Source organism: Stegostoma tigrinum, chromosome 10, assembly GCF_030684315.1.
Source record: "Stegostoma tigrinum isolate sSteTig4 chromosome 10, sSteTig4.hap1, whole genome shotgun sequence".
NCBI classification, from domain to species: domain Eukaryota; kingdom Metazoa; phylum Chordata; class Chondrichthyes; order Orectolobiformes; family Stegostomatidae; genus Stegostoma; species Stegostoma tigrinum.
In genome coordinates, this window is record NC_081363.1 from 61,487,115 (window position 1) to 61,514,125 (window position 27,011).

A 27,011-nucleotide genomic window follows, 5' to 3' on the forward strand; every position below is an offset into this window, starting at 1 on the left:
TAGGGAGGGGGGCTGCTGATAGAAGATGGATAAAGGAGAAGATGGGTAGAGAGGAGACAGACAGGTCAAAGATGCGGGTTTGAAGCCAGTAAAGGTGAGTGTAGGTGAGGAATTAGGGAGGAGACAGGTCAGTCCAGGGAGGATGGACAGGTCAAGGGGGCAGGATGAGGCTAGTAGGTAGGAGATGGGAGTGGGGCTTGAGGTGGGATGAGTGAATAGGTGAGAGAAAAGATGGGTTAGGCAGGCGGGGACAAGCTGGGCTGGTTTTGGGATGCGGTGGAGGGAGGGTATATTTAGAAGCTTGTAAAGTCCACATTGATACCATTGGGCTGCAGGGTTCCCAAGCGAAATATGAGGTGCTGTTCCTGCAACCTTCGGGTGGCATTGTTGTGGCACTGCAGGAGGCCCAGGATGGACATGTCGTCTAAGGAACGGGAGGGGGAGTTGAAATGGTTTGTGACTGGGAAAGAGGTGCAGTTGTTTAGTGCAAACCGAGCATGGGTGTTCTGCAAAGCAGTTCCCAAGCCTTCGCTTGATTTCCCTATTGTAGAGGAGGCCACAAATGGAACAGCAGATACAATATATCACATTAGAAGATGTGCAGGTGAATATCTGCTTGATGTGGAAAGTCATCTTGAGGTCTGGGATGGCGGTGAGGGAGGAGGTATAGGGGCAGGTGTAGCACTTTCTGCAGTTGTAGGGAAAAGTGCCGGGTGTGGTGGGGCTTGAGGGGAGTGTGGAGTGGACAAAGGAGTCACGGGGAGTCTGATCCCTCTGGAAAGCAGATATGGGTGGGGAGGGAAAAATGTCTAAGGTGGTGGGGTCGGATTGCAGATGGCAGAATGTTATGGTTGGCCTGCTGTGTTCATCCAGCTCTACACCTTGTTATCTCAGATTGTCCAGCATCTGTAGTTCCGTCTATTTCCAGAACATGGTGGGTTTTGCTTTTAGAAGAAAAACATAAGCCAGCTTAGAGAGACTGAACCTGGAGGCTACCTATAACTGCTATATTTTGTAAACATGCAGAAAAGAAATTTTGACTAAGTAAAAGAGTAAATGGGGCCAAGTAGCTCTTTAAAGAGAGAAATCCAACTATAGAATAGATAGCAATGTAATGTCAATCCGTAACTGGTGGGCTGTGGCATGTGATACATATGCTTGGATCAGGAGGATATAATGGTAGGAATATGCCATATACCTGTGAGGCCAGACCTAGAATAAAAAGGAACTGCCTTCCAGGTTATGAATATATTCAAAACGTTTGGAGGTAAAAATGGAAAACTTCACATTTATTGACATTATACTGCATCTGTCACACATCTGTCCAGTCCATTAACCTGTTCAAATTCCAAGTCAAATTCTGAAATCAAGCCACATCCCAAAACTTAACCAATTTATCCCATATTCCCTTAACCGAGATCATAACGTCATTGATCAAAACTTTAACTGTAACAACCATGTAAGTACTTTGGCCATGAGAGCAGATCCGAGTCTAGGAGTCCTAAAGTGAGGAACTCAACTCCTGGCTCCCCAAAATCTCTCCCATCTGGAAGATATGTGAGCAGCATGATGGAATAGTTTCGAGTTGCCTGGATAAATGAATTTTTAACAACACTCAAGGAGCTTGTCATCATTCAGGACAGCTTGCTTTATCATCTCCCTATTCACCACCTTAAACATTAATTTTCACCACCATCAAGACACACTGACAGCAAAATACAGTGCAACAATTCGCCAACACTCCTTCAAAGGCACTTCATAAACTCATGACTGCCTCCACCTAGAAGAGGAAGGCAGCAGATATTCTGGAACACCATCACCTGCAAACTCCATTCTAATTCATGCATCATCCTGACTTGGAACTATATTGCCATTCCTTCACTATCACTGGATCAACATCTTTGAGCTACCTTCCTAGTAGGACTGTGGATGCACTTACATCAGACTGACTCACCGATGGCTCACTACCTCTTCTTCAAGGACAACTATGGGACAACTAGGAGATTAGCCTTGCAACTCAAATCAAAACCCAGTGGAAGAATAAGAAAACATGTCATATGTTTTCTTACATAGAAGCAGAGAAAATAAAAATAATGAAGTAATGTTAAGCTGTATAAGAGCTTTGTTGGACATTTTGCACAAAACTATACCTTTATGTAGAAAAAAAAGAGGTGCAGTGCAGCAACTATAATTGGAGTTTGAGTTCAAGACAGACTGGTAAAAGAGAAGGCAAAGTCAACAGTGATCTTCTGATTCAAACTTCAAAATAAGACTACTTATGTACATTTAGCCTAAATATCCCTATTCATGATATACTATATTAAACACTCTTCTTATTGTTGCATTAAGTAAAAACTAAGCCATCTTTTATGTTGTTCATATCCATGTGATCTTAAGTTTTATCTAGTGTAGTAGTTTGGTTTATTCTTCTAGACAATTCTAACTCCGCTCACACTCTGCTATTTGCTCCACAGACCTGAAGCCCTTATGTAATGCAGTTTGTTTCTGTTGGTTAGTGAGATGATATGAAAAAGTACAAACACAAGGATTAGTGTAGGAAGTTGTAAGAAGTGTCTTTACAGAATGTGCTTAGAATCAAGCATTCTCTGCCGTGCACTGTTGTCAAACCAGAGACTATAAATGTGTCCTCAAAACAGAATTAGAGAGCTTCTCGTGAAAAGATTAAAATGAAAGAATATGAGAAACAATGAGAAGTGTGGGTTTGACTAGATAGCACATGGAGAAAAACACTAATGGAACAGTAAACTGCCTACTTCTATTCTGGAACTTACTGCAAGCTGAGAACCTGCACACTAAGTCTATTATTTATTTCAGACAATCAAATATGATTAAATCCCAGGTCAGCTTGTTATTCCAAATAGATTTCTAATTTAAAAAAAAGTTCAATCCAGTAATTTTGCATTTGAATTATTCGATTATTGCAAAAGCTCATACCTTATTGATTTCGGTCCACTGCCTCCAAAGTTAGTAGGAGCTGATGCCATTTTGGTAAATGCTCTGTCAGTAAACATAAATTAAATTATTGAAGTGAATCTGGGAATTAGAAAACCTTCATACCTGTAAATGTCTGGATGGGGCATGTTATACTGATTAGCACCTTTAAAAAGTTGAACAAATGTTGTAATCCTGGGTCACGGAAGGTGCCCCATGATATGAAGAATGTAAAATTTATTCTCACCTGCCACTTGTACTCTGATACAAGATTGATAACACATCTCTACAAAACTTTAATGTACAAGGACATTGCTAAGCATTTCCACCCAAAATGAAATCACAGGATTGTAGATTACTGGAGTAAATACGGTAATACTTTATTCTTTATCTAAAAAAATCACTAATTTGTTACGAGACTATTTACTCAGAAAGTCAGCTAATGATCTAGGGACCTGGGTTCAAATCTGGCCATGGCAAATGGTGGAATTTAAATTCACTAAAAATCTGGAACTAAGGAACTAATGATGACCATGAATCGATTGTCAATTGTTGGAAAAACTAACTGGTTCACTTATGCCTGTTTGGGAAAGAAACTGACATCCTTACCTGGTCTGGCCTACATGTGACTCCAGACCCACTGCAATGTGGTTGACTGTTAATTGCCTTCTGGGTAATTAGGGATGGGCAATAAATGCTGATCTAGCTAGCAATGCCCACATCCTATGAATGAATAGATAGAAATTACCTCCACATGTAAACTGAAATCCCTTTGGCTCATGGGCTTGGAAGTAGATGGACTGCAGAGGTGATTTTGGGCAAGCGGTCCCTTTAAATTTTCAATACAAGGGGCATTTGATCAGAAAGAGTGTTTTCTCCCTTGGAGTTTAAGCTCAAGATTCAGTCGTTTGGCAAATTTCATAGCTGGCATCACAATCTGTTTTAATTTTAGTATCTTCAATTGGCTACCTTTCCAAATTAAAAACAAAACTGATCCAGTGTTCAAAACTGTTAATACACACAATTTTGTCAGATGGTTCACGCTTGAAATTTTTTTCTGGTTTATACCAACGTGTTACTTGTAATTTGCTGTTCCTTCGGTACTAAAACTATTCTCTGTTGTTCTTACTTACTTCCATCGTTTGATGTAATTCAAAGGAGCCAGATTGCACCCGATATCAGACAGTGCTTTTTTGTATTGCTCTAGGTCAACCTGTTGGTACAAATAATTTTATTGGAGAATAAAGATAATATGATGAATTCTGTAGTTCCAAAGGACTCGATAACTTTCCTTATATAAAATAAGTAAAAAAATAGAATATTGTAGGAAATAAACTCTAAACTTTTTACCCATGTTATTGCCTTGGCTGACTAAATGATGCTTTAAAACCCATTTTGCAATGGAGAGGTTGAAGGAGGTAAAACAAAATTCAGAATAATTTCTCCCAGAATCTAATTGCTTTAGATTTTCCATTGCTACCAAAGTGTACATGCTTCCTCACACTAACCCCATCACCAGTGATGGTAAATAGATAGCCAACACTTTCTGCCTAGGTCGATGCATTACTAATATTTATAGGTAAAATCCTGGAGGGCTTTTAATGCCTATTCAACTATTCCTTTTAGTCTATTCAAAGTTAATTCACCAATGTCGCCAAGCAAGGAAATATGGTTTGATTTTCTTTAACAGCTAAGTTAACACAGTAACAGTGCCATGTAGACATGTTCATCCCTTTGACTGTTCAGTACTCCCAATCATGACAAAGCTTCATGCCTTCATCTCTGAACTACAATGTATTATAAGCCACAGAGGTTGGTATCATGAAATTGGGTAGTCTGCAACTGAGCTCTGAATAGCATGTGCGCTAAACATAATGTAAGCCAGCGAGTTTTGAGAAGATTTGTAGCTCAGGTTGAGGTTCTGGATGTGAGTTTGCTCTCTGAGCTGGAAGGTTAGTTTTCAGACGTTTCGTCACCATTCTAGGTAACATCATCAGTGAGCCTTCGACGAAGCGCTGGTGTTATGTCCCGCTTTCTATTTATCTGGTTAGGTTTCCAGATTGGGTTGGTGATGTCATTTCCTGTTCTTTTTCTCAGGGGATGGTAGATTGGCTCCAAGTCAATGTGTTTGTTGATGGAATTCCGGTTGTAATGCCATGCTTCTAGGAATTCTCGTGCATGTCTCTCTTTGTCTTGTCCTAGGATGGATGTATTGTCCCAATCAAAGTGGTGTCCTTCCTTATCTGTATATAAGGATACGAGTGATAGTGGGTCATGTCGTTTTGTGGCTAGTTGATGTTCATGTATCCTGGTGGCTAGCTTCCTGCCAGTTTGTCCAATGTAGTGTTTGTCACAGTCCGCCGATTTCTCAGCAACAAACCCAAACAAACAGACAAAACGGGCTCAGAAACCATAACCACTCTCCCCTACATCAAAGACATTTCCGAAATGACTGCCAGACTACTCAGACCCCTTGGCATCAGGGTAGCCCACAAACCCACCAACACAATAAAACAGCAGCTAATGAACTTAAAAGACCCTATACAGACAACAAATAAAATGAACGTCATCTACAAAATACCTTGCAAGAACTGTGGCAAACACTACATTGGACAAACTGGCAGGAAGCTAGCCACCAGGATACATGAACATCAACTAGCCACAAAACGACACGACCCACTATCACTCGTATCCTTACATACAGATAAGGAAGGACACCACTCTGATTGGGACAACATATCCATCCTAGAACAAGCCAAACAGAGACATGTACGAGAATTCCTAGAAGCATGGCATTCCAACCGGAATTCCATCAACAAACACATTGACTTGGAGCCAATCTACCATCCCCTGAGAAAAAGAACAGGAAATGACATCACCAACCCAAGGAAACCTAACCAGATAAATAGAAAACGGGACATAACACCACCGCTTCGTCGGAGGCTCACTGATGATGTTACCTAGAATGGTGATGAAACGTCTGAAAACTAACCTTCCAGCTCAGCGAGCAAACTCACATCCATAATGTAAGCCACTGAAACTGGCAGCCTCCAAGTAATCTCAAAGTGATTAAAAGCTAAGAAATGCAGCTATGAGCCATAGATTTACTGTGAACAGATATACAAGATGTGTATGCATTCCTGGATGTAACATGACCTGGCAGAGGTTTGCATTCCTAAGTGTTGAGGAGCTGAAGTGGTGTGAATGTTGGATTGAAAGCAGCCATGATGATGTGCTGATGATGATGGTTTGCTGATACTGCTTCTTGAAGCTCAAGGAGAAAAACGGGGAACAATTACTCAATGCAAGATTCTGAACTTTTCATATTCATCACCTTTGCCCAACTTACTTGCCACTGTCCACTCCTTCAAGAAGGGAAACTTCTGTCTGGGCATTTAAAACTACAGTTCTCCATATTATGAAATAAACTTCACAGCCAGATCACTCACTGGAAACTCTACACAGAATGTTTTTCAGAGTTTACCATGCCTCCATTTTATTTGAACAAAGTTCTCTCCACAATACAATTATAAAGCTGGTTCAGACCCCACAAATCATTAAGCCATAAGTCAACCTTTGGTATAATGAGGGCTCTGGGACAGCATCCCAGGAGCCGCTCCACACAGACTAAAAAATGTGGCACAAAACCAGTGAAGCTCAACAGGAGATGACAAGTACGCTAAACTAAAAAGTATAGGAGCTAATAGATCCCAGAACCAACACATTAGATCAAAGATCTGTAGTTTGCCTCATCCATTAATGAATAGCAGAGCACAATTAGCCAAATGAGGATGACTCACAAACATTCAATTCTAGGGGATACCAGCACATGAATGCAAAAGACAAGGGTGAAGTATTTGCAAGCATCCTCTGCAAGAAATGCTGTGTCTAGGATCTAGTTCCTCTGGTGCCTGTCTTCAGAGAATTCAGTTCACTCCATGTAATATCAATAAATGGCTGTGGGCACAGAATACAGAGAACGGCTCCTGTGGCTCAGTGGCAGCACCCTTACCTCTGAGCCAGATGACCTGCGTTCAAGTCTCACCTGCTCCAAAGGCGTGTCATAACATTGTTGAACAGGTTGAATAGAAATATCTTGAATACAGAAAAGTACATGAGCTCTAACAAAATTCCAGCTGCAGTACTGAAGCCTTCCACACCAGAACTAGCCACATGTTTAGTCAAAGTCCTCCACTATGGTTACAGCGCTAGTGTTAATGAGATGGAAAATTGCACTCAGTATGAATTGTCTATAAGAAACAAATCTAATCCAGCTAATTACTACTACATCAGCCTACTCTCAATAATTAGCCAAGTGACAGTAGTTCTGTTGACACTGCTACCAGTGACACTCAATAAAAAGCTGCTCACAGATCCTCAGCTTGGATTCTGTCATTTCATTCGGTTCCTGTTCTTATGACAGCCTTGGTTCAATTCTGGATAAATGAGCTAAATCCGAGTGACAAGGTGACAGCGACTGTTTAACCTCTGAAAGGTCAGAGGGAGCAGTGTCTGCTGATAATTCGACAGCATTCTGTACTTTTTGTAACTCTTTAGATACTGAAGAAGTCTGAGACTGCGTGCAGCAAGATCTGGACAACATCCTAGCCTGCATTTAAAAAAGGTTCATAAACAAAGAAGAGGACATCCACTTTAAAAGAGGCAGATAGGCTTAATCATGACAAGATGCCTAGTCTAATAACTCATTCTCCTTCAGCCAATTTGGAATGAGAATTCTATAAGGAAACAACAATGATTCTTCTATAATGAGCTTCAGTCAGAAAACAGTTTTTGACTTTGCTAAAGCCATGAAGAATGATGTTACACTTTGATAATGCTCCATTGAAGGCCTGGCAAAGAGGAAATATTATTCACAGATTCAGGGAAAGTTTATAGCACAGAAACAGGCCACCTGGCTTATCTGAGATAATGGGAACTGCAGATGCTGGAGAATTCCAAGATAATAAAATGTGAGGCTGGATGAACACAGCAGGCCAAACAGCATCTCAGGAGCACAAAAGCTGACATTTCGGAGATGAAGGGTCTAGGCCCGAAACGTCAGCTTTTGTGCTCCTGAGATGCTGCTTGGCCTGCTGTGTTCATCCAGCCTCACATTTTATTATCTTGGTATTCACCTGGCTTATCTTGTTTGCATCAGCTGAAAAATGAGCTGCACAACCTAATCTCACTTTGTTGCATTTGGTCCATAGCCTTGCAAGTTCAGGCATTTGAAGTGCAAATCCAGACATCTTTCAAATGAGTTGAAAGCTTCTGTCTCTAATACCCTTTCACAGTGAGTTCCAGATTCCAAACACTTGGGTGAAAACATTTATCTTCATCTCTAACTTTTCACTCTGATTTTTTTCCCCCATTTACTTTAAGTCTATACACCATTGCCACTGATTCTCTACTAAGATAAACAGGGTCTTTTCATCGATTGAAGCACTTCATTATTGTATACCTCTTGATCGATTCTTCCCATCAATCTCTCCTGTTCCAAGGAGAATGCCAGTGTATCTGATCTTCTTATCCCAGGTAACATTCTTACAAATGTCCTGTCTATTTTGATTACACTCTTTTAATGAGGTGACCAGAACTGCACACAGTCAACAAGCTGTGGCCTAAGTAATAATTTTTATTGTTCCAATATTACTACCTTGTCTCTATGTCCAATACCTCATCTAATAAAGGATTCCAAATGCCTTCTCAACCACCTTACCAATCTATCATGATACTTTCAGGATTTGTGAATATTCATGCCAAGGTGTCTCAACTCCTTGACACCTCTCAGTATTCTCTCATTCATTATGCATCTTTTTTGCTTTGACTCCAATTGGAATTAGAGTTTAAACCAACTGCACTATGCTCATCAATCATCGTTACTCCCTCAAAAAATTCAAACAAATTGGACATGATATTTCCTTATAAAATACACACCGACCATCATTGATAAATCTACTTCTAAAGGCCCTGCTTTCTGAATAACAGTCATATGGGACTAGTGATCTACCTACTTTCAACACACACCTATTAATTCTTCCTCTCTCCCTATCAAAATCAATACATCACATTCTTCCTTCTTACAACAATACCGTATCTGTTTTGTCCTTCTCTTTTGTGAAGCTGATCCAAAGTACTCATTAATGTTGACTACAATAGCTTACACCTCCACACAAAGGTTATGGGCCTTACTCTGCCTCTTGTTGTTAATCTATTGATAAAATATCTTTGGGTTCACCTTCATTTTGCTTGTCGATATTCTTCCAGGTCCTCTTTGCTTTCCTAATTTCAACGCTCCATTTTCTATATTCCTCTCAGTTTTATGTAGTACTATGCTTTTATTTTGGAGAATTATCTCACCCGGTGACAGAGGGCTTGAGATATGGTGTTGCTCCGAATCTCCTTCATCCTTTTCAATAAGTATGTTAAAACAACAAATTATGATCACTACCACCAAGTACTCTCCGATTGTTAAATTAGGACTTAAAAGTAAATTAATGGGAATTTAGTCTCCAACTAAATCAGCGCCACAGCCAGGTCAAGAGAATCCTGGGGAACAGGGTCTTGTCCAGTGGAAACTCAAATTTCATGCATATTTCCCATGGTGCCCAGTGCGTTACGACTTCTGCCAGGCCACAAGGAACATCTGTATCTAATGATCCAGAGTCCTGAAGATATGAGCCATTGTTATCTCTGGGCAAAGGGAAGTGCTCACTGAGAGGCTATGTAATAGTTCTCAGCATGCAACTATATTTGACATGTTCTAAAATATCATAGCAAGCACAGTCCAAAAACAGCATTTTGGAGGTGTAGCCCACAATACAAAAATATAAATATTTTTCTCTCCCTCTCCAAATTCACACAATTTTTCACTATCAGCTCATCAAATCTGCACTGCAGCTTTTAGTTTTCCTTTCAATGTTACTTTTCTAAGCACCTATCCCTTACGTAATTAAGTATTTATCTTGCGCATTTCACTTCATTATGCAAATTTCATCAAAATTAACCAATTTCATCCATTTTCAGTCACAGCCTTTTCCTCCAAATCCATTTGCAACCTTCAATGGTCATGCTTCACAAATCTTATTAAGTTCTTTGAGGAGGTCACGAGACAGGTTGACGAGGGTCGAGCAGTGGATGTGGTGTACGTGGACTTCAGCAAGGCATTTGACAAGGTTCCCCACGGCAGGCTCATTCATAAAGTCAAGAGGTATGGGATACAGGGTGAGATTTGGCTGTCTGGATTCAGAATTGGTTGGCTGACAGGAGGCAGAGAGTGGTTGTAGCTGGTAAGTATTCTGCCTGGAGGTCAGTGCTGAGTGGTGTCCCAGAGGGCTCTGTTCTTGGGCCTCTGCTCTTTGTAGTTTTTATAAATGACTTAGATGAGGAGGTTGAGGGGTGGCTTAGTATGTTTGCTGATGACACAAAGGTTGGAGGTGCCGTCGATAGTATCGAGGGCTATTGCAGGCTTCAGCGAGACACTGACAGTATGCAGAGCTGGGCTGAGAAATGGCAGATGGAGTTCAACCTGGATAAATGCAAAGTGATGCATTTTGAAAGGTCGAATTTAAATGCAGAATATAGGATTAAAGGCAGGATTCTCGGCAGTGTGGAGGAACAGCGGGATCTTGGTGTTCAAGTGCATTGCTCCCTCAAAGTTGACATGCAGGTGGATAAGGTTGTTAAGAAAGCATATGGTGCTTTGGCTTTCATTAACAGGGGGATCAAGTTTAAGAGCTGCGAGGTTTTGCTGCAGCTCTACAAAACCCTGGTGAGACCACAATTGGAATATTGTGTCCAGTTCTGGTCACGCTATTATAGGAAAGATGTGGAGGCTTTGGAGAGGGTGCAAAGGAGGTTTACCAGGATGCTACCTGGACTGGAGGGCTTGTCTTACAAGGAGAGGTTGACTGAGTTCGGACTTTTCTCTCTGGAGAGAAGGAGGAAGAGAGGTGACCTGATCGAGGTGTACAAGGTAATGAGGGGCATGGATAGAGTCGATAGCCAGAGACGTTTCCCCAGGGCAGGATTGACTGCCACGAGGGGTCATAGTTTTAAGGTGTTAGGAGAAAGGTATAGAGGAGATGTCAGAGGGAGGTTCTTCACCCAGAGAGTTGTGAGCGCATGGAATAGTTTGCCAGTGGTAGTCGTGGAAGCGGAGTCATTAGTGACATTTAAGCGACTGCTGGACAAGCATATGGACAGCAGTGAACTGAGGGGAATGTAGGTTAGGTTATTTTATTTTTGGATTAGGATTAATCCACAGCACAACATCGTGGGCCAAAGGGCCTGTACTGTGCTGTACTTTTCTATGTTCTAAAATAAACGTGAGCATATTACTTAATTTACCCAAAGAGATATACAAAGCAATTATACAAAATAATTCATTTCTCTGTAATTTGATTAATTTTGTTGAGTTTATGCTCATGTGCCTTTATTTGGCATTGCTATATCAGACTCAGAAATTTACATGATGTGACTTTATTCATCCACAAAATAATGTATACAATTAGATTTAAAACAAACAAGGTTATTAATGTTAAACTGACATCTCACATTTTCTGTAAATGGACATTATCCAATCTGTTTTGAAAATTTCACTGCCTGGTGGATGAAATACTGCTTACCTTTGCTGATCCTTTAATGAAATGTAACTTACCAAAGTCAGCTGCAATTACTTATGGGCACATAGAATTTTGCTTTATTTTGTTGTGGTTGACATATACTAAGTCATCCAATAAATTTATCGCACCAAATTTCTCCATTTCACTTGAAAATAATAACGCATGCTAAGCAATGATGGCCCACTGGTACTTGCTACAGGTATTTGTTCATGTCTAAGAAAGACCTTTTATGCCTATGAACTAACTTATCACTGGTGACATTATAAAGAAACATATATTGACCAATTCCACAATGCAACTTTCGAAAACAGATAGGAAATCATGAGTGAATCAAAAGATAGTGACAATCCCCAAGACGGCTATCACAGTGAAACTGGCACCTCACCAATGTGCAGAACCATGGCTGGTTCTCAGTGTGCCAAATGTCAAAAGGTATTGCATATCCACTGACTGGTTGCACGTAAGGATTTTATTTAAATCTGGCGAAGCATTTTCCGTCTGCTCCTCACAGACATAGCATTCTCACTTCTGATTCAGTAGACTGTGAATTCATGTCCTCTCCAGTACTTGACCACACTTTAGCAGCTAACATTTCAGCATAGTACTGAGGGAGTGTGGCATTTCCTGAGATCTGTCATTCTACTGAGAAGTTAAATCGAGTTCTCATCTCCCTGTTTGGATGGATACGAAAACCTCACAGGAATATGAAAAAATTACAATGGTGGCCAAAACTCAACCCTCAACCAGCACCATTAAACACAAATTAACTAGTTGCTCAACTAATTTACTGCTTTTGTAAAAGATAGAAAATTTTGGAATTACTTGGCGAATTTTGCACCGTTTAATAGTGCATGTGAAACCTTGTTTACACAAAGTGGCTGTCATATATTATCATTAACAACAATACTGGATTTCAGAAATAATTTATTGGTTATGAAGCATTTTAGGGAGTCTGAGATGTTGAAAATGTGCTAATTAAATGCAAGATCTTCTTCTTTTCTTAAAATTGTTATTTATCTCTGATAAGTTATGCTTTGTGAATGATTAAGCTAAAGTCAATCAGTGGACACCGAACATTGTTTGAAAATTTCTTACAACAATGTCAAGTGAACGCAGGAAATGTTATAATTTCTCTGAATTTTGTAAACATTGTTTCACTTTTTTAACAGTCACTGAAAATATCAACAGAAATTGGGTAGGAGAAATTATGGGAGATCTAATAGAGGCATTCAATGAAGGATTTCTATTGTTTTAACAGCACTTTGTATTTTGTATTGCAATGGGTTGAAGCTTATGCAGTGTTTGAATAATCATATGCAACTGACCTCCGAAGGTGGCTGCGGTGAACTGATGTAGTAAATGATAAACAACCTCATTTTATCTTCAGGGGTACCTCCTATAAAAATAAGAACAAAATATTTTTCAGCATAAAAGACTGTCAGAAATTATTTCATATTGCACATGAAAAGATTTGACTTTGCATTAGAAGTAATTGCTTTAAAAGTAATTTTATTTTTCAGCACTTGACATTTAGATCTTCCCAGACTAATCAAATCTGAAGGTTATGAAAGTAAAAAAAAATTTAATGCTCTTCAGAATTCTTCATTAAACTCTCAGAAATATATGAGCAATGGCAATATTTAATGGTACAGCTCAAAAGATACAGAATGATATGCTAATGTCTGATGGGCAATACAACAGCGCTGTGTTCTGCAAAACCAACATTGGTTTTTTCTCAATAATCAGTTGTAGCTCCTTTTCCAACTTACTGTCTTCCCAATATCAATAATGCTGCTACCGGGAGCCAAAGATAAGAGCTTTAATGCGCTTTATAAAATACACCCTATAAAAAGGGTCCTTCTCCATCCTCTCACAACAAATGCCGACCCAGGAAGGAATGGGAAGAAAATATAAGGTAATAAATGCTGAGAGTTTACTCACTTCAGAGTAAGACTTAAATATTCTGAATTCTGTAGTTAAAACATTTTTGAGATATTTACTGTGAGTAATTACGCACAATTACAACCTTCAAATATATCAATGGAAATTTTATGAGAAATGCTGAAAATAATTATTTACGTCTGAGTTAAAGGTCAATTTTAGTAGTTACCATCAGGATCAGAGATTATGTCCAGTAAGGACTTGTCTAATGTTGACTTGCTCATCAATTTTTCTTCATATTCGAAATAAACATCCAACTTCCGAGCCTATCAGGAAAATTATTAACATTGTTAACTTTGGAATTTACAGAAGATATATTTACCTGCAAGATGAAGCTTACATTTTATCACACAAAGTTTACAAAAAATTAACTGCAAATCGGATGATGATAATGTTAGGAAGGGAAGCTTTATTAAATGGAACCACTTAAATTTTTCCTCAAAAAGTACAACACAGAATACGCATTGATTAAATGCATTGAATCCAGGAAAAGTAAATATCAGAAAAAAGATGAAATGAGAAAACTGAAAGCTACAGTGTTTATTTTCATTAAGGGCTTCAAATCCAAAAGTTAGCATTGATATATGAAATGTTTGATTCTTACTCAAAAAATAAATTATAGAAAATTAATTAAATTTCTGTCTGAGGTAAAACCTTTCTCACTTTCACTTGGAATCTGTCAGTTATAACTTAAGGACATACGAAGTAACTTGCAGCTAGATTCCAACCTGTGAAATTCAATCTGAATTCTTCCACCATTTCATTTCCTAGACCTGCAACGTCTCTGGTCTCAGCTCTCTGTTCAAATCCATCAGTTTTTGTGCAGTCTTGAACTACCAAGTCTAGCTCAAACTGGACTTATTGTTGCTGTACAAATTTTTCACGGAATGGGCTTACAGCTATGAAAGAAAGCCATCTTTGATTCTATCAGACTAATCTAGATTTTAAAAACATGGGCATTAGGAGTGAAAGGAAACACTTTTCAAAATGAATCACACCAGCAAATTTCTATGAATTGAGCATGTATGTAAGTTAAGGACTATTTATAGACAGATGACCCACAGCATTAACCTATATAGTGGAATTCAAATTCATCCCGAAGAACTCAAAATTTAAAAAAAAGAGTAGCATCAGAAAATGACAGAAAGAACGGAAAGTAATTTGAGGAATGATAGTGTCTTGCCAAAAGGCTAAGAATAGATCAGCTTACATAAGTAAACAGGTACTCACCAGGGAACCTAAGGAAATCATTGTGTTTAGGCTGGACTGTACACAATACTTTAAACTGTATCAGATGGAGTAGCAATTTTTTGGCTTATGATGTAACAGAGTTTCTTACAAACAATATTTTGTTGGACTGACTTGTAACCAAGGTCAGTCCATGTTCCAAATGATTAAGAGTTGAAGAAACAGTCAAAAGTAATTCCAATAATGCGTATGTAGACAGTGCCGTTAACTAGCTAAAATGTCCCAAGACATTTCACAGGAGCGTTACATTCTGTATTTATTGTCAGTGTCACTGTTAGGTGGTGTAGCGACCACGCATGCCTGTAAGCATAGCTTTGCAGTCAAGCTCCTAGGCATCAGTTCAGTGAAATCAACAGTATGGCAGAACTGACTTGTCAGTTGTGGTTTTATTAAGCTTTCAGCACTGTACTGCCAAAGCATCCAGTCAAGAAATGCCCGTGAAATAAATCAGACAACTAGTACATTTAAAAATACCCCGAAGTGGTGAACTGTGCAGCAAGGGGTGTGCCTAGAAGTGAAGCAAGGGTGCGGGGGGCGCACAGCCAATGGTCAATAAGACTGTGCCATGATGGCTGATTGATCTGTGGATTAGTGACCAGTTATTGATGACAATGGCCTTTTCCCTGCCAAACTTGCGGCTGTGAACAAGATAGTGAGAAGCCATCAGATCATTATGAACTCAGGAGCTATTTTTGTTCTTTGCAGTAGAAAAAAACTTGAAAGTTTGAAGAAAACCATTTTATTTTTCCCTTCAGCAGTTGCTCTAAGTTGTGATTTTAAATTACTAAATCAGAGACCTACATAAGTGTGAAGCAGTTACCCTGTGCCTCCTGCAAACAAATGAAAACATCCCAAAAAGGAAGCTTGGGTAGCAGTGTTCTGATCAGCAGAAGAATAATTTCAGAAACCCTGTGAGCAGAAACAACAAAACTGCTTTCTCACTTTCCCTCCACCCACATGTATTTTTTTCTGCCTGTATGTGTGTATGTAGAGGGGGTATATATAAATGGGTCAGAATTTCAACTAGCAGAGTTACATGCTGAAGGTTCATAGTTTCTTATTTGCAGCTAGAGTCTATTTATTTGTAATGGATAATAATTTCACATTAAGTACAGAGGCCTACTTCATGCTTTTTGTCAACCTGGATCCAGAAGATAGGTAACTGAGGAATTTTGCCATGCTTTTTAAAAAAAATCATTAACTTCTTTGATTACCTGGAAAATAGTTAAATCAAGAGGTAATGTGGATGGGAATTGCACCATCAGAGGTTTTGAGGCAGGGCAGAGATGGGCAATGACACAAAGGTGAAAAAAGGCATTCTTAGTCATATACAGATGTGTGTGTTTGGCAAGTTTATCTCATTGTCCTGGCTGAGATCAGTTAAACATGAACAAATTAAGCATGTGGCTGTGCACCCAATCTAGACTACATGATTTAATGTCACACCAATGAGCCATGGAGATGTCACTAAAAAAAAGTATAAATTAGGTTTTTATCCCTACTTTGATTATAGAACCCAGTTATTTGTTACAATTTTCTCCTCCTGCCCAAAGCTCAAATACTGCATATGAATAAAAGTAACATTTTTTTATTCTTTCCTTATTTTCACTCCATTAGGAAGGGACTAGTGACCAGCCGATAAACAATAAAACCCGGCAAACTGATTGCTTTCCTTGATTATAAAAGGAGAAAACACTTCAACAAGAGATCTCTCACTGATCAATTTCTACTTCTTTTCCAAAATCATTAATAGCTGCAAAACAGGGTCTTCAACGGAAAAAAGTAATGGTACTAGCACTAAGAATGCCTATTTTTGTTTCTGTAACATTACCCAACTATGCCCTGCCTCGGTTCATCTTCTGCTGAAGTTCTCATTCATGTCATTGTTACTTGTAGACGAGGCTATTCCAATTCACCTCTGGCTAGCACACATGTTCCACTCTTCACAAATTTGAGGTCATTCAAATTTGTGCTACCTGTGGCTTAATTTTCACTAGGCCTTATTTCGCCAAACACCTGTACGCAACTGAACTATACTAGCACCCAATTAAGTAACAAATTCATTTTTCAAACTTTCAATATTGTTTACAATTTCCTTCAAGGCCTTGCTTGGTTCCTATCTCTACAATTTCCTCCAGCCCTACAATGATGCAAGTTATCAGTATACCTCCAATGTGGCTTCTTAAACATCTACGATTTTAATCATTCCTATACTGACAGTCATGCTTTTTGCTGACAAGATATTAAACTCTGGAAGTTCATTTAAACCTAAACCTCCTTAAACTTCTGTCTCTTTCCATTTTTCCCTTTGCTTAAAATAGTCTTCAAAACCTAACTTTTTAGCTAACTTTTATCCATCTGCTTCAATATTGCATTATAGTGTTCAGAATCAAAATTTGTCTGATAACACTCCTGTGAAATAGTTTGGGAAATTTTACTACTTGAGCAGCACTATTTACGTAGTAGTTGCTGTTGTCAATATCCACAGAAATATGGGCCCTTTTCATTTGCCACACAACTGGAAGCCATTCCCAGATTTCCAAAAATGTTTCCAAATCAGTTGTGTCAAATTAACTGTCATGATTCCAAGAACATGATTTATTTCCAGTTTCCTTTTGACACAACAATCAATAAATGATCCAAGACAATGGCGACTGTCTGTACTCCAAAGACTACAGTTGCGTTAATCACTTGACAGGAATTATCCTTTATTTCCATCTGAAAAAAACTGTGCTTGGTCAAATCAGCAACCTTCGGGTGGCATCATTGTGGCACTGCAGGAGGCCCATGATGGACATGTCATCTAAAGAATGGGAGGGGGCGTGGAAATGGTTTGCAACTGGGAGTTGCAGTTGTTTGTTGCGAACCGAGCGGAGGTGTTCTGCAAAGCGGTCCCCAAGCCTCTGCTTGGGGACCGCTTTGCAGAAATCAAGCGGAGGCTTGGGGACCGCTTTGCAGACAACCTCCGCTCGGTTCGCAACAAACAACTGCACCTCCCAGTTGCAAACCATTTCCACTCCCCCTCCCATTCTTTAGATGACATTTCCATCATGGGCCTCCTGCAGTGCCACAATGATGCCACCCGAAGGTTGCAGGAACAGCAACTCATATTCCGCTTGGGAACCCTGCAGCCTAATGGTATCAATGTGGACTTCACCAGCTTCAAAATCTCCCCTTCCCCCACCGCATCCCAAAACCAGCCCAGTTCGTCCCCTCCCCCCACTGCACCACACAACCAGCCCAGCTCTTCCCCTCTACCCACTGCATCCCAAAACCAGTCCAACCTGTCTCTGCCTCCCTAACCTGTTCTTCCTCTCACCTATCCCTTCCTCCCACCCCAAGCCGCACCCCCATCTCCTACCGACTAACCTCATCCCACCTCCTTGACCTGTCCATCTTCCCTGGACTGACCTATCCCCTCCCTACCTATACTCTTTCCACCTATCTTCTTTTCTCTCCATCTTCGGTCCGCCTCCCCCCCCTCCCTATTTATTTCAGAACCCTCACCCCATCCCCCTCTCTGATGAAGGGTCTAGGCCCGAAACGTCAGCTTTTGTGCTCCTGAGATGCTGCTTGGCCTGCTGTGTTCATCCAGCCTCACATTTTATTATCTTGGATTCTCCAGCATCTGCAGTTCCCATTATCTCTGAACTTTACATGTCATTGAAGGAGGAAGACTCCTATTTTAAAAATCTGACTTTGGTAAAAGGACAGTGTTTTAAGTCACTAATTTCTCCATAAAAATGCATACACAGTTCTCTCTAACAAGGAGCACAGTCTACTTCTTTTTGAGTTTCAGAATGTCATATACTAAGATCACTGCATACCTATTAAACAGACTTAAATATTCAATTAACTTTTACAGTAAAACAGTTATGGAAAATTTCCTGTTTGTCTCAGTGGGACAACCAGAGATGGTGATCATTGTGGCTTTACCAACTGTTGACTGACCTAACAAGCAGGATCAGAAATAAAAATGCAGTTATTTCATACAATTAGATTAGACAGCAAAACTGGTACAAAATGAAAAATGCAATGAATACTTTACCTTAATGTGTTCCAAAACAGCTGTTGCCACATTTGTATGAAGATCAATGAGTCTTTTTTTCTGTAGCAGTTCAGGGAGAGAGCTTCAGGAGAGATAGATATTAAATTGACAGAGCACACTGCATTTTCTGAATAAAAGAAAAACATTCTAAAAAAAATTAAAACAAGCTCCACAGCAATGTATATATGAATGCATTTGTGAGTTCATTAACTTGAAGCTCTTGTTGATGCAATTTTAACTTACCTAACTTCTGAACGGAGGTATGATACAACTTACATCATTTAAACAAGATGCATTAGTTTTTCATTAAAATAATACAAACAAAACAACAAGAAGTTGACTGGATTGCTGCACACAACCTATTTGGTTATGTTGGGAACCCTGCAACCCAATCGTGTCAATGTGGGCTTCACAAGCTTCAAAATCTCCCCACCCCCCACTGTATCCCAAAACCAGCCCAGCTTGTCCCTGCCCCCTAACCTGTTCTTCCTCTCACCTATTCCCTCCTCCCACCTCAATCTGCACCTCCATTTCCTACCTACTAACCTCATCCCACCCCCTTGACCTGTCCATCCTCCCCAGACTGACCTATCCCCTCCCTACCTCCCCACCTATACTCTCTGCTCCACCTATCTTCTCCTCTATCCATCTTCGATCCGCCTCCCCCTCTCTCCCTATTTATTTCGGAACCCTCTCCCCATCCCCCTTTTCTGATGAAGGGTCGAGGCCCGAAACGCCAGCTTTTGTGCTCATGAGATGCTGCTTGGCCTGCTGTGTCCATCCAGCTCCACACTTTGTTATCTTGGATTCTCCAGCATCTGCAGTTCCCATTATCTCTTGTTATGTAGAGATAATGGTTATTGTGCGTCTATAGCTGTCCATGAGAATACTTATTTATTTCATGCAAGTGTATATGGTGTTGATATAGGTTGCTAAGGAAGATGGGGTGAAAGACAGAAGAAGAAAGGACTAAGAAAATGTTTTTTAGTTTTTTAGACAGTGTGGAAACAGGCCCTTCAGCCCAACAAGTCCACACCACCCCTCGGAGCATCCCATCCGGACCCATCCCCCCATAACCCACACACCCCTGAACACTATGGGCAATTTAGCATGGCCAATCCACCTAGCCTACACATTTTTGGACTGTGGAAGGAAACTGGAGCACCCGGAGGAAACCCACGCAGACACGGGGAGAATGTGCAAACTCCACACAGATAGTCGCCTGAGGCTGGAATTGAACCCGGGTCCCTGGCGCTGTGAGGCTGCAGTGCTAACCACTGAGCCACCGTGCCGCTTGTAACAGAATTTGAGTACAGAATAAGAAAGCCACGTTATAATGGTTTAAAGCAGAGAGTCGTCACACCTGGAATGCAATGCATATTTAAGAAAGAATATCTATACTGATTCAGTGAAGCTTCATTAAATTGGTAAGTGGAGTGAGAAGATTGTCGTATAATTGTAGGCTGAATCGACTGGGCCAACATTCTCTGGTATTTAGAAGAATGGAAGGTAATCTGGTTGAATCACATATGGGTCAAGTTTTAGATTTCAGTCCTTCACTAGGTACACGAGATTTAGGCTGTGGTGTGTTAATAATTGAAGTTCCTGTTGACCTTGCCAGTGACAATAACTAGTCCTGTGGCACTAATTTGTAAGAAAAACAATTGCGTTTTCTCCAGTGTTTAGTACTTGAGTTGATACCTGCCTAATATTTAGGGCCTTTATTTGTGGCTGAATAGTTAAGGCACAGAGATCCATAGTGAAGCCGCAAAGATGAGGTGAATTCTATTGACCTGCTTATCCTCATTGCTTAATTAGCACAAGCCTGATGGGCATGGAGGTCTCCTCCTGTGCTATAGTAAGTCAGTGATTATAAGGTGGTTTGACAAGGCAGACTCTGCAATGTTACTTCCCCTAGTTGTCTGCAGCCTTAGAATAAGGAGCTAAACATTTAGAACACCTTCATTCAAAGAACTGTGACTCTTTGGAGTTTCCTACCCTACAGTATTGTGCACAATGCAACATTTAAGGCTGAAACACAATTGTTTTGGACTGAGGGACTCAAGGAAACATGGTGAGCTGCTAGGAAAATAGAACTGGGGTTGATAATCAGTCAAGGTTGTACTGAACGGCAGAGAATGCTTGAGGTGTTGTATGGTCTACTCTTGCCATAATTTATGCTTCGATGAGGTGATTTTGTCTTTGTTTATGGGATGTTTATGGTTGGGCCAGCATCATTGTTCATTCCTAACTGCCCTCGAAATGCTAGTGGTGAGCTGCCTCTGGAACTAGAGCAGTCTTAGCGTTTTGAGAAACCTTGAATGCTGTTAGGAAGGAAGTTCCAGGATTTTGACCCAGCGGTAGTACAGCATAGGTAACATAGTTCCAAGTCAGGATGATATATGGCTTAGTGTAGTGCGGGGAGGTATGCATCTACTGCCTTTGTCTATGCAGGTGGTAGAGGTCACAAGAAGTGGAGATACTGCCAAAGGAACTGTCATGAGCTAATTTAGTCAGGTGAAGCATTGATGAGGTTCATGTGATGCTTCAATATCCAGATCTGTTGCATATTAACCCTCTGCCACTCTGTAGAAATGTTGTCAATTCTTTGGAGCCTCTATTTTGCTGTCCAAATTCTTTTGCACCTGTCACTGTGCATCAGCTGCGAAATCAAATTTGAAAGTTGTGAATAAGGTGCCAATCAAGTGGGGTCCTTTGACTGGGATGGTGTTAAGCTTCTTGAGTGTTGTTAGGGCTGTACCAATCCAGGCAAGTGGACAGTACTGCATTGCATTCCTCACAAATGGCATCTAGATCATTGACAGGCATTGGGGAGACAGAAAGTGAGTTACTCTTGACCGAATTCCCAACTTCTGATCTGTTCTCATAGCCACAATAGTCACATGGCTGGTCCAGTTCAGTTCCTGGGAAACAATGACCCCCCCCAAATGTTTTTGGTGGGGATTCAGCAAGGATAAAGTTATTGAATGTTAAGGGGCGATGGTTATATTCTCACTTTTTGAAGGTGGTCATTGCCTGCCACTTGTATAGTAGAAATGCTATACGGCATCATTAGCCCAATCCTGGCTTTTATCAAGGTCTTGCTGCATGTGAAAACAGAATGCTTCAGCATCTGAGGAGTCATGAGTGGCGATGAACATTCCCATTTCTGACCTTATGATGGAAGGAAGATCATTGATGAAGCAACCGAAGACAGTTATGCCCAGGGCTCAATCCTGAGGATGTCAGGCAATGATGCCCTATGGCTCTGACAGCAAAATCATCTTCCTTTGATCTGGTATGTCTCCAACCAGCTGAGAGTTACATGTAGTCAAATACCACCTTAATGTCCAGGTCAGTCACTCCATCTTAATGAGGTCAGGAGCTGGGGCACCCTGATGGAGCATCAGTGAGCAGGTGATTGTTTCTCAAGTGGGTCTTGATAGCACTAAACCTCCATCCACTCATTTATGCCAGAATTTAAATGTAATTTCTTGACTTCAGTACTTCACCACTAAAGCATCCATGTAGTGGTAAAGAGGTAAATAAGTTTGTGGCAGGAGGTATCAAGAGACTATTACGTTCAGAGGTGCTTTACAATTTTATGGAAAAATAACAATAACTTCTTAATGTTTTTGAAGAAGGTGCGCATTTTACTGCAGCAAGATTTGTGACTTGGGTGTTATCCCAACATGTCTGAGAAGAGAGTCTAAGTAATATGATCCATTTGTTAGAAAATAAGAACAAGATTATACGTTGCAATTGTATCTGCAAATGTAGGGTAACTGAAGGGGTTCATGTAGCCTATTGTAAAGCAATCTATCTGACAGTAAGCTTGGGTGGGTTGATTGTTACAGATCAAACAAAGGTTTAGATTGATTTACTAGGAAGAGGTTACAAAGTATTAATACATAACGACCATGGCAGCAGTCCTGAGCTTAGAACAGGTAGACTGTGTTTTCCAAAGCCCTAGAAAGTGTTGAAGCACTGGGTCATAACAGCCGTGGCATAAACGGCACATTTACTTACTATATTCAGTGAAGATAGACAACTACACCTCCTCCACGAAAACACTCAACACTGGAGCACTCCACGGATGCGCCCCCTCCCCCCTCCACTGTACTCCCTGTACACCCACGACTATGTTGCCAAATTCTGAACAAAAACCATCCACAGGTTTGCTGTCAACACCCCCATGGTAGGATGGTATCAAACAATGATGAGGCAGAATGCAAAAAGGAGATAGAAGGCTTTGTGACATGGTACAATGATAACGGCACAACTAAAGAACTGATCATTGGCTTCAGGAAGAAAGAAGGAGAACACACCCCCATTTACATCAAAGGAGCAGAGGTTGAGAGGACTGACAGCGTCAAGTTCCGAGGAGCGATGATAACTGACAACCTGTACTGAGCTTCCCACATAGATGTGACAGTCAAGAAGGCACATCAATACTTTCCTCAGGCAGCTCAGGAAATTTGGCATATCCATAAAGACATGCACCAACTTTTACAGATGCACCACAGAAAGCATACTGTCCGGGTGCATAACGAGAGGGTATAGCAACTGCTGTGCCCAGAACCCTAAGAAGCTACAGAAGGTGGTGTCCACAGCCCAGACCATCACAGAAGCCAACCACCTATCCATGGACATTACACGCTTTGTTGCTGCAGAAAGGCTGCCAATATCTTCAAAGACCCATCTCATCCCGGTAATGCTATCCTACAACCTCTTCCATCAGGCAGAAGATACAGATACTTGAACACATGCACCAGCAGAGAACAGTTTCTTCCCTGCCATTATTAGACTGATGAATGGACTCTCTACCTCCAAACAAGGCTGATCTTGTTAATACTGATCTTGCCAAGCACCCATCCTGTGTGCCTTACTGTGTCCAAGTGTGTTTTTCACCCTATGTTCTGTATGTCCTTGCTTATCATGATTTCCTTCTACTGCGAGCAAACAAAGATTTTCACTGCACTTAGATACACTTGACAATAAATCAAATCAAATCAAAGAAAAAGGGAGTCAGGATCAAGGATGGCTAATTAGCAGTTCTACCTAGATACTTCCAAATTTGTTTCTAATTGCTTTGTGGAAGAAGACAGGAGCATTTTTGAGATCAGGTTGCAAAGTTCCCAAAAAAAACTAATAGCAAAGATTTTGGTGTGGTCATTGGCAAGAAAGTACTGCTCGGCTTTACAAGCTACCACAGTCAGGTGTGAGAGGTAGACAATCACCAGTCAAAGATACATTCTGAGGATTCTGGAAAATTCATCCTGATGTGACCAGAGGAATAAGAGCCATCAAATGATTACACTGCTGGTGGGAGATGTTAGAAAGCTTTTGCAAATTGCTTAAATTGCCTAGAAAGAGTCACTCAAGTTACTACTTGGTGAAACAGGATAATTGAACACTCAATAAAAACTGGGGCATCTGTGGTTTATAAATGTCAAGATGGCAATTTGACATTAGTTTCAAAGCAAAATGTTCTTTTCTGTAGTTTAGAAGTTACCTACAAAATAGTAATATTTAGTTAAGAGTGTTACATTCATCTCTGCGAACATCTCCAAATTGAGAAATGTCATTCTTTCAGCTTCCAACTAGAAATTTGAATATCTTACTACAGAGATTGTAATACAGGGGAAACAACAGGACTGAATTTCAGCCTGGTTATGCAATAAGTCTAAAGTATTAGGTCAATGTGCTACAAACTGGTTCAAAGTCATACCTCCCTGCTGCTTTTTAATACATCAACATTCAGATCAAAAAAGATGTTCCTGTCAATTTATATATCTGGTGAAATTCTATCTTTCTTAATCTTAGAACATTTTCCTTCTATCTGGGCACCAAAATCTCCAATAGCAGCTTTAATTAAAAAAAGACCATGTTTCAAAAGGCTGGTCTAAAAATTAAAATGCACTTACTTTTTGCACTGATACTCACCTGACTGCTGATGTGAGTTTGGCGGTATTATCAGAAAGCATGCTAATAGCACCATCATCCTCTCCCTCCAGCCCCTGTGAAACAAGGAACACAGGCACTGTCACCACGATATTTCAGAACCAGGATTTTGATAACAACATTGCTTGGCTAAAGTAGCCTGAAGCTCAGGAAATTTCTTAACCAGTCATTAATGATTAACCTGAGATAATGGGAACTGCAGATGCTGGAGAATCCAAGATTATAAAGTGTGAAGCTGGATGAACACAGCAGGCCAAGCAGCATCTCAGGAGCACAAAAGCTGACGTTTCGGGCCTAGACCCTTCAATGATTAACCTTTTTGTTAAGTTGCGTGGTTAAATGGATAATTGCTTTATTGAAGTTGGTGGCATGTACTGAATTGTGATGATGGGTCAAATAAAACAAGCAATCCTACTTCGTATCTGGCATAAACAATCATTAAAATAAAAGTAATCTATAACATATAAAAGTTTGCACAATTGTGATCATTTCAGAATACAGATAATTTCAAAACATTGCAAGGTGCAGGTTTCCTTAATTTACAGAATAAAATTAAAAATTCTATCCAATGCATCTGCATTTAAGTTTGTAGATCAGTAATGGCTGGTCGAGTTTGTTAAATTCTTAGATTTAGATACAATCTTATAAAGTAGGGGATTGGACATTTTCAGTTCATTCATTCTAGTTTTTTGATGGAATTGTACCACACTTTTACTTTTTGAGTGGTTGCAGCAAAAGATAGGGGTAACAAGTGGCAGGATTCAAGAGCTGTCTAAGTACGTCCAAGCAGTGCTTTTCCCAAGTTTCAGTGAGGGAGCACACATTAACTTTCGTAAAGTCATTATGTTTTGGTTCTGTAAAATTTAGTTGAACTGAAGGGGTCCTGTTCTCAGGTCAGCCTTACAGTGAGTCTGGGTGATTTGATTATTGGGCTTCAAAGGAAAGTTTAGACTTTTTTAAAATTGCGATAAAAGTACAAGGTATTTACACTTCGCGATAATGCAGCAGTCTCTGTGTTTGCAATGAATAGACTCCCAAAGTGCCAGAAAAGCACTGGATAAAGTGTTGAATATTGGGTTGTAAATATTTGTGCTGTAATCTGACCAATTAATTCTAAACTAAAAAGGAATAGGATCCACAACACTAATTAGACTTTCTACACAAAAACAAGGCTGATGAGCTTGAATGACAGAATGGGGAATATGGCTCACTTGTGGTGCAGTGAGAATGTGTCTACCCCTGGACCAAGGGGCCTGGGTTCAAGTCCCACCTGCTCCAGAGGTATGTGATAACATCTATGAACAGACTGATTAGAAAAATAGGTTAACTTAAAAAAAAGGCACATGCAAGACATTTTTAGGATCAGTTAAATGTCTCTCTAGAGAACAGTGAATATTGCAAGTAAACAGCAGTTCCGTTAGTTCATTAGGTAAAAGAGGCTGCTTGACTTTGCAAGGTTACCACTTGTCAATTGTTGGAGGGAGACAGTCTCGAGATGAAGGGACAATCCTACAACTTTCAAAGGGTGTATCCCCCAGCATGGCTGCAGCAAGATGACTTATTGGGAAAGATTTTTCTGCTGATACTGGACTTAAGAAATTAGAGATAACAAGGTATAGAGCTGGATGAATACAGCAGGGCAAGTAGCGTCAGAGGAGCAGGAAAGCTGACGTTTCGGGCCTTGACCCTTCTTTTACAGTTGGTTCTTATATAAAGCGTGTTTCTTTAAAGTGAATTTGTTTTAGTGCGATTGAAGAATTATAGAATGCTATTTGTAGAACACGAACTTTCTGGTTTTTTTCTTAAGCTGTAATGTGATTTCGTCTGTGTCACTTTAAACACTGCAGTTATTGCGTGATTTTCTTACAACATGAGATCACATAAGAACAGAACAACTGTGTTATATCAGAACCACCTGTACAGTAAACTGACTAAAGTGCCTGTAAATGGTTACTCGAAGTTATCACTCAACAAGTAAGTTAATGGTAACCCATTGGATGCTGGGAACAACTGTGATCCCATTGCGAAAATGACAGCAATACTTGTAGAATGAGACATGTGATGGGTGTATAATGGGATTATCAGTTATTGTAGTTTAAAGTAAGTCACCTATCCATCTGGAAAACAGTGGTAAATGGTGGTTTTTAATTCATTACAGAAAAATGTCTTTAAATGTGAAATTTGCCATTCTTTCAGCCATTACCTTCTGAGTTTCCAATACAAATTTCTTTTGA

The 27,011-nt window shown here is 40.1% G+C and overlaps 1 protein-coding gene across 1 annotated transcript in view; it reads right to left on the reverse strand.

Annotated features, from left to right (window-relative positions):
• The window catches only part of scfd1 (sec1 family domain containing 1), a 169,418-nt gene that overhangs the window by 63,706 nt on the left and 78,701 nt on the right, over positions 1 to 27,011 (reverse strand). Inside the window, exons 13-18 of the mRNA XM_048538268.2 lie at positions 24,760 to 24,833; positions 18,814 to 18,895; positions 13,687 to 13,783; positions 12,902 to 12,972; positions 4,086 to 4,165; positions 2,956 to 3,018 (exon numbers count right to left, since the gene is read on the reverse strand). Coding sequence (XP_048394225.1) covers positions 2,956 to 3,018; positions 4,086 to 4,165; positions 12,902 to 12,972; positions 13,687 to 13,783; positions 18,814 to 18,895; positions 24,760 to 24,833 — 467 coding nt within the window. The remainder of the gene's footprint in view (positions 1 to 2,955; positions 3,019 to 4,085; positions 4,166 to 12,901; positions 12,973 to 13,686; positions 13,784 to 18,813; positions 18,896 to 24,759; positions 24,834 to 27,011) is intronic.